Raw genomic sequence first — 12,926 nt, forward strand, 5'->3', positions numbered from 1 at the left:
AACGCAAGCCTATGGGAGGGGGCGTGACAACTGTCACGCCCCCTCCCATAGGCTTGCATTGAGGGGGCGGAGCGTGACTTCACACTGGGCGGAGCCTTGACGTCACAACGCTCCGGCCCTGTGATCGACAGTAATCAGACCCGGAGCGAACACGCTCCGGGGACTGATTTTAACGGGGTGCGGCGTGCAAGTTCACGGTGGTCCCCAGCGGTGGGACCCCCGCGATCAGGCATCTTATCCCATATCCTTTGGATAGGGGATAAGATGTCTAAGCGCCGGAGTACCCCTTTAAAACTCAATGAAACTCCCCTATGCCACTTACAGGACTGTCCTCTTCACAGGCTTTCCACTCCTGGTAGAGGTCTCTTATGTCCACCAGACGATTCTCCAGTTTCTCCAGGGACCAGATCTGTTTGCCTTTCCCTTTCCTTCTCACTTGGATGGCCGGTTCACTGAGGACTTCTCCACGCTGCCGGATAAATAAGAAGGATTAAAGGGCTATGGACCGCAGTGACAAGACTATTATACAAGGCTTCTCGCTGTATTCACTTTCTATTCAAATTCAAGTGGGAGGAGATATTAGCTATTTCATCCCTAAGCCTGGACTACATTTCCCAGCAAACTGTTTAACCCTCCCCCTAAAAAACAAAACAAAAAAAATAAAATAAAAACTTTATTTAGACAAGTACGCCTCTCAGACAAGCATGCCTCTTAACCCCTTAAGGACTCAGGGTTTTTCAGTTTTTGCATTTTCGTTTTTTCCTCCTTACCTTTTAAAAATCATAACCCTTTCAATTTTCCACCTAAAAATCCATATTATAGCTTATTTTTTGCGCCACCAATTCTACTTTGCAGTGACATTAGTCCTTTTACCCAAAAATTCACGGCAAAACGGAAAAAAAAATCATTGTGCGACAAAATCGAAGAAAAAAAGCCATTTTGTTACTTTTGGGGGCTTCCGCTTCTACGCAGTGCATATTTCGGTAAAAATGACACCTTATCATTATTCTGTAGGTCCATACGGTTAAAATGATCCCCTACTTATATAGGTTGGATTTTGTCGGACTTCTGGAAAAAATCATAACTACATGTCCTGTTCTGACCCCTATAACTTTTTATTTTTCCACGTACAGGGCGGTATGAGGACTGTTTTTTTTGCGCCGTGATCTGAAGTTTTTATCGGTACGATTTTTGTTTTGATCGGCCTTTATTATCACTTTTTATTCATTTTTTTAATGGCATAAAAAGTGACCAAAAATAAGCTTTTTTGGACTTTGGAATTTATTTTACGTGTACGCCATTGACCATGCAGTTTAATTAACAAGATATTTTTATAGTTCGGACATTTACGCACGCGGCGATACCACATATGTTTATTTTTATTTACACTTATTTTTTTTTATGGGAAAAAGGGGGTGATTCAAACTTTTATTAGGGAAGGGGTTAAATTATCTTTATTAACACTTTTTTTTTTTTTGCAGTGTTATAGGTCCCATAGGGACCTATAACACTGCACACACTGATCTTTTACACAGATCACAGGCGTATATTAACACGCCTGTGATCAGTGTTATCGGTGCTTGACTGCTCCTGCCTGGATCTCAGACACGGAGCAGTCATTCGTCTATCGGACACTGAGGAGGCAGGTAAGGGCCCTCCCGGTGTCCTGCAAGCTGTTCGGGACGCCGCGATTTCACCGCGGTGGTCCCGAACAGCCCGACTGAGCAGCCGGGATACTTTCACTTTCACTTCAGCCGTGGTGGTCAGCTTTGATCGCCGCATCTGAAGGGTTAATACAGGGCACCACCGTGATCGGTGATGTCCTGTATTAGCCACGGGTCCCGGCCGTTGATAGCCGCCGGGACCGACTCGATATGACTGCGTGACCCCGCGGCATATCGCGGGAGCCGGCGGAGGACGTAAATATACGTCCTTCGTCGTTAAGGGGTTAAAGGGGTTCTCCGGTGGAAAACTTATTTTTTAAATGAACAGGTGCCAGAAAGTTAAACAATTTAGTAAATTACTTTATCCTTCCAGTACTTATTAGCAGCTGTATGTTTGGAAATTCTTATGCTTTTTTTTTTAAATTTTGTCTTGTCCACAGTGCTCTCTGCTGACATCTCTGTCCGTGTCAGGAACTGTCCAGAGTAGCATAGATTTGCTATGAGAATTTTCCTGATACGGGCATCAAGTGTCAGCAGAGAGCACTGTGGACAAGACAAAAAAGAAATTCAAAAAGAAAAGAATTTCCTCTGTAGCATACAGCTGCTAAAAAGTACTGGAAGGATTAAGATTTTTTTATAGAAGTAATTTACAAATCTGAAATGTAAAATATGTGTAGCTCACTTAGGATAAAAGAAATAATGTGCTTGAGGTTAAAGGTGTTGCCTTCACCCAAAAGGCCTAATGTAATATGTAGAAATTATAAATAAAAAATATTTATGTGAACCAGTCCTCAAAAGCACCGGGGAGAGAAGAAGGAAAAGACTAGTGGAGATGGGATCCAAGAAATGGTCTTTATTATATAAAAAGGATATATATGACCAGTCGCCTAGCAGGGCCCTTGCTAAAGGCGAATGGAATATACTGGGTAAAAAATAGATATAATAAAAAATTCAGAATATAGTAGGATTAAAATGAAATAAATATGATGGGTAAGTAGCACCAAATAAAATTCATTAATTAAATATCTGCTGCATATATCAGGAGAAAACGTTCTCAGTCCATATAATTCATAGGGATATTTCAATGAAAAATCCACAAGAAATGTCCAGAATGAAAAGTCACAATTAGTTTGGGTGTGTCCGGAGTAACGATATATGGTAGTGAGTGTAGCCACAATAGCTACAATAGGAAATTCATGGACAGGTAATGCAGACAATGTGGCAAACACTGTCAGCGATGAAGATGTCGAGTCTCGGTGCACAGCACCACTCACCCTCCTTTGGAGTCCTCAGGTCCGGGCTGGCACGGCTGAGTCCGGCACTCTGGATATCAATGCCCGCCTGGGTGGTATGCTGGGTGAATGGCTGAATCTCCGGGGGTCCGAGTGTCCTGGGCTGGCACGGGAGGCGTCCGGCCTTGAGGAGGATGATGTCCAGGAGTAACTCTGCCGACCGGGGCTGTGAGAGGATGCAGGTAACAGGTGGTGCGGATTGCACGTATGAGTAAGGTGCTAACAGCGCGCATGCAGCAGTGGTCCCGGAATCGCGGGCATCCAGCTGTTGCAATTGGAATATGGCAGATACAGTCTATTTGAAGTGATATACACTTATGGATAAGGTGCAGATAATGGGCTAGACGCCTTTCAAGGCCGCAGGCCTTTTCTTCAGTAGCTATAGGTGACCTATAGCTGTGCACTGAGACTTGACATCTTCATCGCTGACAGTGTTTGCCACATTGTCTGCATTACCTGTCCATGAATTTCCTATTGTAGCTATTGTGGCTACACTCACTACCATATATCGTTACTCCGGACACACCCAAACTAATTGTGACTTTTCATTCTGGACATTTCTTGTGGATTTTTCATTGAAATATCCCTATGAATTATATGGACTGAGAACGTTTTCTCCTGATATATACAGCAGATATTTAATTAATGAATTTTCTTTGGTGCTACTTACCCATCATATTTATTTCATTTTAATCCTACTATATTCTGTATTTTTTATTATATCTATTTTTTACCCAGTATATTCCATTCGCCTTTAGCAAGGGCCCTGCTAGGCGATTGGTCATATATATCCTTTTTATATAATAAAGACCATTTCTTGGATCCCATCTCCACTAGTCTTTTCCTTTTTCTCTCCCCTGTGCTTTTGAGGACTGGTTCACATAAATATTTTTTATTTATAATTTCTAATTTACAAATCTGTTTAACTTTCTGGCACCAGTTGATAAAAAAAAATAAAATAAAAAAAAACTTTTCCAAAGGAGAACCCCTTTAATTGCGAAGAGGGATGGGAGAGGTCGCTCACCGAATGCCTGGGAGAATTGTAAGACGAGTGACCGGGAGACATTAGCCCCTTGAGAACAAATATGTCTGACAGTGGGAGCAGCTAGTGTCTCTGCCAAAAAGTAGGCAGTGAATAAAATGACCATAAATAGGATTGATCTAAAAAGGACTGTAGTCCAAGCTTAGCCAAAGCCAAATACAACACAAGATAAGTTCTATTCGGCACTGCCACTAGTGGACTTTTATGCCTCCAAATGACCGTGGCCACGCCCCCTAACAACCAATGCATCCATAATTGAAAAGCATTAACTACAATTTTCAATATGGATTATTTGTGGGAATAACTCACCTTCCTGTTGGCGTTTAAGCTGGACGCTGGGATCTGTAGGGTCACCTTGTACTCCGTCCTCTTGTCCATCTCATCAGCAATGAAATTGGCCTCCTGGACGTACATATTTGCTTTAGCGATCTGGTCCCGCAGCTTCGATAAGCTGTGATGCAGCATCACTTCCCTGCGCGAGCAGAAGAATGTATCGACATGTTACATCCACAGGCAGCATGAAACGGGCACAGGGAGGAGGATCCTGGAATACTAGGATTTACTCTGAAACACTCGGACATATATGGCCCATAGGTCTCACCTCTCTTCTGTCCACTGCCTGATGCGCTGTTGTGCATTGGGCGACCCAAAGGAGAACCTGTCCATGCTGCGGTAGTGCTGCTTCTCCGGGGATAGCCTCCTGCGCAGCTGCTCCAGTTCATGCTCATACATCAGCCTTTGGCGTTCCAGTGCCGTGCGCTTCTCCTCTTCGTGCTGCTGCTCCATGGTCTGCAGAAGGGCCTGCATGGGATCTACAGGAGACCACAGAGAGAGGTCATTGTCCACCAGACCAAGAATACTACAGCTCTTTGGAATAATTAGCATGTTATGGGACCTGCGCCATTATAGGGGTACTCTGCCCCTTGACATCGTATCCCCGATGCAAAGGATAGAGGATAAGATGACTGATCGTGGGGGTCCCGCTGCTAGAGACCCCCGCGATCTCCCTGCTGCACCCAGCGTTTGTTTCGAGAGTCGGGTGCAGCGCCGGAGGTTCATGACGTCACGGCAACGCCCCTTCAATGCAAGTCTATGGGAGGGGGCGTGATGTAGACTTGCATTAAGGGGGCGTGGCCGTGACATCACGAGCCTCCGATGCTGCACCCGACGCTCTAACCGAACGCCGGGTGAAGCAGGAAGATCGCGGGGGTCCAAAGAGGCGGCATAGCCCCCCCCATCAGACATCTTATCCCCTATTCTTTGGATAGGGGATAAGATGTCTAGGGTGGAGTACCCCTTTAAGGCGTGTAGAAAACTTTGCACCCCATGATAACTACATAAAACCATAATACTACTGGACTATTATAAACTACAAGGCGAGGGTCTTATTTACCATTATTTCCCAGACCCTTCATCATGACCTCCATCTGGGCGTACTCATAGTTGAAGTTGACCTCACTGGACACCTCGCTGGATGAATCCCCGTCGGCGTCAAGCTGCTCGAAGCTGCTGCTGTTCCTCATGCTGGTGTCTCGCTCCTCGTCCTCCCGCTCCGCCTTCTTTTTCTTTGGTAAGCTTATCCTACAGGAGGAGATCACAGAAGGAGACAGAGTGAGGCGGGGGTCCCAGCTCATCATCATCAATCATAATCAATCATCATCAAGACATAAAATTAAAGGGATCTCCATAAATGTCAGATTGTTACGGACATAAGTTGGGGGGGGGGGGGGTCAGGAATCCCCTATTAGTCCATTGGGTGGAGATACCAGAGATTAAAAGCTTTATAGACTGAATACTTTTCACAGCTTGGGGGTTTGGATAACTTGGATCTACACCTAAAAAAAAAGGAGAGGTGGTTTAACCCCTTCAGGTCGGGCGAATATTTGTTTTTGCACTCCTTGTCTCTTAATAGCCGTAACTCTTATTATTTTCATTTCATTTCATTTTTGCGAGAGCAATTACTTTCTTCGATTTTACATATAGTTTACTCTAAAACCGGAAAAAAAAAATAGTTTTTATTATTTATTATAACTAGTAAAAAAAAAATAAGTAATTAAGCAAATTTGTTGGTACAATTACAAGAATACCCAATTTGTATAGTTTCTGTCATGTTTTACTACTTTAAAAAATAATGTAAACTTTTTGAATGCTTTTTATTCCATTTTTTTTCTCTTGGATGTGATTCGAAAAACCCCGCAATTGTGATGTTTGGTATTTTTTTTATTTATTTTTTTTACATTTACTGAGAGGTTTGGTTGATTTTCAAGGATCAGACATTTGCGCACGCAGCGATACCACATGTTAATGGAGTTTTTTGTTTACACTTTTTTGTTTTATCTGAAAAATGGGAAAAGGGGTTTATTTGAAATTTTATTATGGAAGGAGTTTACTTATATAGCGGTTTTAAAGGGGTATTCCAGGAAAAAACATATATATATCAAATGGCTCCAGAAAGTTCAACAGATTTGTAAATTACTTCAATTAAAAAAATCTTAATCCTTCCAATAATTATCAGCTGCTGAAGTTGAGTTGTTCTTTTCTGTCTGACAACAGTGCTCTCTGTTGACATCTCTGCTTGTCTCGGGAACTTCACAGAGTAGAAGAGGTTTGCTATGGGGATTTGCTTCTACTCTGGACAGTTCCCGAGACAGGTGTCATCAGAGAGCACTTAGACAGAAAAGAACAACTCAACTTCAGCAGCTCAGAAGTACTGAAAGGATTAAAGGGGTACTTTGGTGCTTAGACATCTAATCCCCTATCCAAAGGATAGGGGATAAGATGCCTGATCGCGGGAGTCCCGCCACTGGGGACCCCCTGTGATCTTGCACGCGGCACCCCATTTGTAATCAGTCCCCGGAGCGTGTTCGCTCGGGCGGGCGGCGTGTGACGTCACGCCCTCGCCCCCGTGTGATGTCACGCTCCGCCCCTCAATGCAAGCCTATGGGAGGGGGTGTGATAGCTGTCACACCCCCTCCCGTAGCCTTGCATTGAGGGGCAGAGCGTGACATCACACGGGGGCGAGGACGTGACGTCACACGTCACCCGCCCTGTAGTCGCCGGTAATCAGACTCTGAGCGAACACGCTCCGGGGACTGATTGCAAACGGGGTGCCACGTGCAAGATCACGGGAGTCCCCAGCAGCGGGACTCCCGCGATCAGGCATCTTATCCCCTTTGGATAGGGGATAAGATGTCTAAGCACCAAAGTACCCCTTTAAGATTTTTTTATAGAAGTAATTTACAAATCTGTTTAACTTTCTGGAGCCACATAAAAAAAAAAAAATCCTGGATAACCCCTTTAACACTGCTGGGGTGTTTTTTTTTTTTATATTTATATATTTTTTTAATTTATTTTTTACACTTCATTAGTCCCTGTGGGGGACTTGAATAAGCCATCATAGTTGGCTCATACAGATCAATGCAGTACCTATGTACTGCATTGATCCATGAAAACTATGGTCTATTGGTGGAGCAGCTACAGATAAATCTGTAGCCACCGAAGCTGCGGTAAGCGCTCCAGATGCCAGAGCAAAGAATCTTCTGGATGCAATAGGAGCGTGGCCAGAAGTTTGGACACACTGCATTTAAATAAATGCTGCTGTCAACTTTGACAGGGACATTTAAAAAGCGATCGCAGCATGTCGGCTATTAGCTGCAGCCCCTCCCCCCACCCAGCTACTGAAATCAGCTGGGTCTATCTAGATAGATACATATACCCATGGCAAGAGCATGACAGATTAGAAGTGTCACAAAGGGGTTAAACTCCAGACTGACATTTAATCTGCAAACTATTACAGCAACAGAGAGATTTTTGCTACAATGTGTTTAGCTCACAGAGAATTTTCTAGACTGGATGCAACTGTAGCGAACCCACAGCTGTGACAACGTACCTTATGTATCTGAATGTTGACAGAGTTGAGTGAACTTAGGCAGCATTCACACATCATTTTCACTGTACGGGTGCCTGATCCGGCTGGGGGAGGGGAAAACCGGGCTCTCCCGTACCCGCGCTGAAATCCATTTACTTTAATGCAGTGGTCTTCAAACTGTGGCCCTCCAGATGTGGCAAAACTACAATTCCCAGCATGCCCGGACAACCGTTGGCTGTCCGGGCATGCTGGGAATTGTAGTTTTGCTACATCTGGAGGGCCACAGTTTGAAGACCGCTACTTTAATGAGACGACCGGAGTCAAACCGTAACTCCAGTCGGCTCATTTTTGACCCGTATCCAGTTTCCTGACCAGACCTAAAACCGTAGTATACTAGGGTTTGAGGTCTGGTCACAAAACCAGATACGGGTCCGGTTTGACTCCGGTCGGCTCATTAAAGTAGAGCGCCCGGCTTTCCCCTCCCCCGATCGGATCCGGCACCCGTACAGTGCAAACGATGTGTGAATGCAGCCTTACAGTAAATTGGCTAGTAGCGAACCTCACAGCTCGGCCCTTGATTACTTTAGTCTGCATAAATTAATTCAGCTTTCCAAGGGCTCCGGTTGCCTGGAAAAGGTGGATACAGTCCTAGGAGACCTAAGACTGTCATCCCGGACTTTTCCAGGCAACCAGAGCCCTTGGAAAGCTGAACTAATTTACGCAGACTAAAGTAATCAAGGGCCGAGCCACGAGACTCCCTACGAGCCAAATTACTGTATGTTTGCTCTACTTTCTGTTAACATCTGTGCCATATATACCGTATTTATCGGGGTATACCACGCACCGGCCTATAACATGCACCCTCATTTTACCAAGGATATTTGGGTAAAAAAAGTTTTTTACCCAAATATCCATGGTAAAATGAGGGTGTGTGTGTGTGCGCGTGTATACCCCGATACATCCCCAGGAAAGGCAGGGGGAGAGAGGCCGTCGCTGCCCGCTTCTCTCCACCTGCCTTTCCTGGGGTCTACAGCCCTACTGCCGCCACTTCTCTCCCGCTGGCTATCGGCGCCGCTGCCCGTTCTCTCCCCCTGACTATCGGTGCTGGCGCCCCATTGCCGGCGTCGATAGCCAGGTGGAGAGAAGCGGCACCGGCAATGGGGCAGCGGCGCCGATAGCCAGGGGGAGAGAAGGGGCAGCGGCACCCATTGCCGGCGCCGCTGCCCCGTTGCCTCCCCCCATCCCCGGTTGCATAATTATCTGTTGCCGGGGTCGGGTCCGCGCTGCTTCAGGCCTCCGGTGTGCGTCCCCTGCGTCGTTGCTATGCGCTGCACGGCGCGGCACCGATAGTCAGGGGGGGAAGAGAACGGGCAGCGGCGCCGATAGCCAGGGGGACAGAAGGGCCGGCAGCAGGGCTCTAGACCCCAGGACAGGCAGGGGCAGAGAAGCCGGCAGCGCTGGCTGTCTCTGCACCTGCAAAGCCGCTGCAGTTCATTGATTTAAAGCGCCCGCTTTAAATCATTGAACTGCAGCGGCTTATCGGCGTATAACATGCAGGTAGACTTTAGGCTAAAAATTTTAGCCTAAAAAGTGCGTATTATATGCCGATAAATACGGTAAATAACACAGTCCTGCTGTTCTTGTGACCATGTGCACCTTGCTTAGCCTAGTACAGTGTTTCCCAACCAGGGTGCCTCCAGCTGTTGCAAAACTACAACTCCCAGCATGCCCGGACAGCCGAAGGCTGTCCGGGCTTGCTGGGAGTTGTAGTTTTGCAACAGCTGGAGGCACCCTGGTTGGGAAACACTGGCTTAGAATATTTGCAAATTATGCAGAATTATCTACATTCTGCTCAGCAGGTACTGTCACGCAACCATACGCACCTTTGCGGACCATGGTGCAGGATCACGCAATGAGCAAAGCAAGGCAACGCTACGTGCCTCAAGTATCCTTAGTGGAGAGGATGATGGGAGTGACCAAAAAACAATACATACCTGAAAAAGTGATTGTTGCCCCAGAGAATGCGGTCCCCGTGCTGCAGCTGGGTGGGATTGGTGACCACGGAGCCATTTACTAAGGTCCTAAAAAACAATAAAAAAAATTCAAGTAAGTAAAATTACTCGTTACGGAACATCAATCCTCAGCGTTGCCTCACTACTGCCTCCTGGGGGTCACGGTATTCCACAACCACCAGGATTCTGCGCCAAATAGTTACAATGCGGTTGCACATAAATGACAAAAGCATATTGGGGATGCAAAATAGAGAGTGTGGAATACAAAGGGTCAAATAGGTAATGTTAAGACTAGAGATGAGCGAACTTACAGTAAGTCACGAACTTCTCGGCTCGACAGTTGATGACTTTTCCTGCGTAAATTAGTTCAGCTTTCCGGTGCTCCGGTGGGCTGGAAAAGGTGGATACAGTCCTAGGAAAGAGTCTCCTAGGACTGTATCCACCTTTTCCAGCCCACCGGAAAGCTGAACTAATTTATGCAGGATAAGTCATCAACTGCCGAGCCGAGAAGTTCGTGACGAATCGAATTTACTGTAACTTCGCTCATCTCTAGTTAGCACTGACACTGGGGAAAGCAGCGTCACCTGGTGTACAAAAATGGAGCAAGAAGGGACAATTGATTGATATAATTTTGGCCGCCCCCTCACTGCACAGGGCAGATCATAAGAGGCTGAATCCCCCCCCCTAAGGGTTTGTTCACACTGAAGGTTTGGAGAGGAATTTCCGCGAGTAATTCTGCTCGCTTATTCCTCTCCAATTGGTTCAGCAGTGAAAACCCCCATATTATGTCATGAAATTTCTGCTCCTCAGTTCACACTGAGGAATTTCCGCCAGCGTAATTCTGTCTACTGAATTCCGTTCCGCATGAAGAATGAACATGTTCTTTCTTCATGCGGAATTTGTGTCCTAACCCCATAGAACTCAATGTAAATTTTTTTTTTAGTCCGCCACATTTTCGCGTAGAAATTCGTCGCAAAAAAACAAACAAAAACGGTAATTTCTGTGCGGAATATTAATCAGTGTGAACGTACCCTAAGAGTCTGGACAGACAATAAAAGGAGAGGTTGTATAAAAAGTGTCCCAGAGAAGGCTTATACGGTATGTCCGCCTTTCAAAACCTGTTTATAATTCAATCAATATAATATATATGAATACTACAGAAAGACCACATGATATAATTTATAATACCAAGATAATACTACATAAAGACCAAATTATACCACATAAAGACAACATTATACCACCATATACCGTAATGACAAGATAATACTACATAAAGACCACAATACCACCTTATGATGCCAAGATAATAATACTACATGATACCACAATATAAAATTACTACATAAAGACAACATTATACCACCACATAATGCCGAGATAATAATACTACATAAAGATCACATTATACCACCACATAATGCCGAGATAATAATACTACATAAAGATCACATGATACCACCACATAATGCCGAGATAATAATGCTACATAAAGATCACATGATACCACCATATAATAATACTACATAAAGATCACATGATACCACCACATAATGCCGAGATAATAATACTATATAAAGATCACATGATACCACCATATAATGCCGAGATAATAATACTACATAAAGATCACATGATACCACCATATACTGCCGAGATAATAATACTACATAAAGATCACATGATACCACCATATAATGCCGAGATAATAATACTACATAAAGATCACATGATACCACCATATAATGCCAAAATAATAATGCTACATAAAGATCACATGATACCACCACATAATGCCGAGATAATAATGCTACATAAAGATCACATGATACCACCATATAATGCCAAGATAATAATACCGCATAAAGATGACATGAAACCGTCTTCTAATACCAAGATAATAATACTACATAAACACCACTATACCACATATAAAATTACTACATAAAGACAACATTATTCCACCATATAATGCCAAGATAATAATACTACATAAAGATCACATGATACCACCATATAATGCCGAGATAATAATACTACATAAAGATCACATGATACCACCATATAATGCCGAGATAATAATGCTACATAAAGATCACATGATACCGTCTTCTAATACCAAGATAATACTACATAAAATACCTCGATACCACATATAATATTACTACATGAAGATCACATGATACCACCATATAATGACAAGATAATAATACTACATAAAGATCACATGATACCACCATATAATGACAAGATAATAATACTACATAAAGATCACATGATACCACCATATAATAATACTACATAAAGATCACATGATACCACCATATAATATTACTACATGAAGACCACATTATACAACCATATAATGCCAAGATAATACTACATAAAGATCACATGATACCACTATATAATGACAAGATAATACTACATAAAGATCACATGATACCACTATATAATGACAAGATAATACTACATAAAGATCACATGATACCACTATATAATATTACTACATGAAGACCACATTATACCACCATATAATGACAAGATAATAATACTACATAAAGATCACATGATACCACCATATAATAATACTACATAAAGATCACATGATACCACCATATAATATTACTACATGAAGACCACATGATACCACCATATAATGACAAGATAATAATACTACATAAAGATCACATGATACCACCATATAATGACAAGATAATACTACATAAAGAGCACATGATACCACTATATAATATTACTACATGAAGACCACATGATACCACCATATAATGACAAGATAATACTACATAAAGAGCACATGATACCACTATATAATATTACTACATGAAGACCACATGATACCACCATATAATGACAAGCTAATACAGTGGTCCCTCAAGTTACAATATTAATTGGTTCCAGGACGACCATTGTATGTTGAAACCATTGTATGTTGAGACCAGAACTCTATGGAAACCTGGTAATTGGTTCTAAAGGCACCAAAATGTCATTCAAAAATAGGAAAAAGTGAGGATTAAAGAAAAATAA

The 12,926-nt window shown here is 43.4% G+C and overlaps 1 protein-coding gene across 3 annotated transcripts in view; it reads right to left on the reverse strand.

Moving 5' to 3' along the window:
- Positions 1-12,926, reverse strand: part of KIF13B (kinesin family member 13B) — a 235,107-nt gene that overhangs the window by 101,982 nt on the left and 120,199 nt on the right. For all 3 annotated transcript variants that reach the window (XR_008890892.1, XM_056563817.1, XM_056563818.1), the window contains exons 15-19: positions 9,861-9,947; positions 5,392-5,579; positions 4,600-4,810; positions 4,308-4,470; positions 323-469 (exon numbers count right to left, since the gene is read on the reverse strand). Coding sequence is in view for 2 of the 3 variants with exons in the window: in XM_056563817.1 (XP_056419792.1) it covers positions 323-469; positions 4,308-4,470; positions 4,600-4,810; positions 5,392-5,579; positions 9,861-9,947 (796 nt within the window). In the remaining variant the exon portion in view is untranslated. The remainder of the gene's footprint in view (positions 1-322; positions 470-4,307; positions 4,471-4,599; positions 4,811-5,391; positions 5,580-9,860; positions 9,948-12,926) is intronic.

The sequence above is a fragment of the Hyla sarda genome, chromosome 3 (genome assembly GCF_029499605.1).
Source record: "Hyla sarda isolate aHylSar1 chromosome 3, aHylSar1.hap1, whole genome shotgun sequence".
Lineage (NCBI taxonomy): Eukaryota > Metazoa > Chordata > Amphibia > Anura > Hylidae > Hyla > Hyla sarda.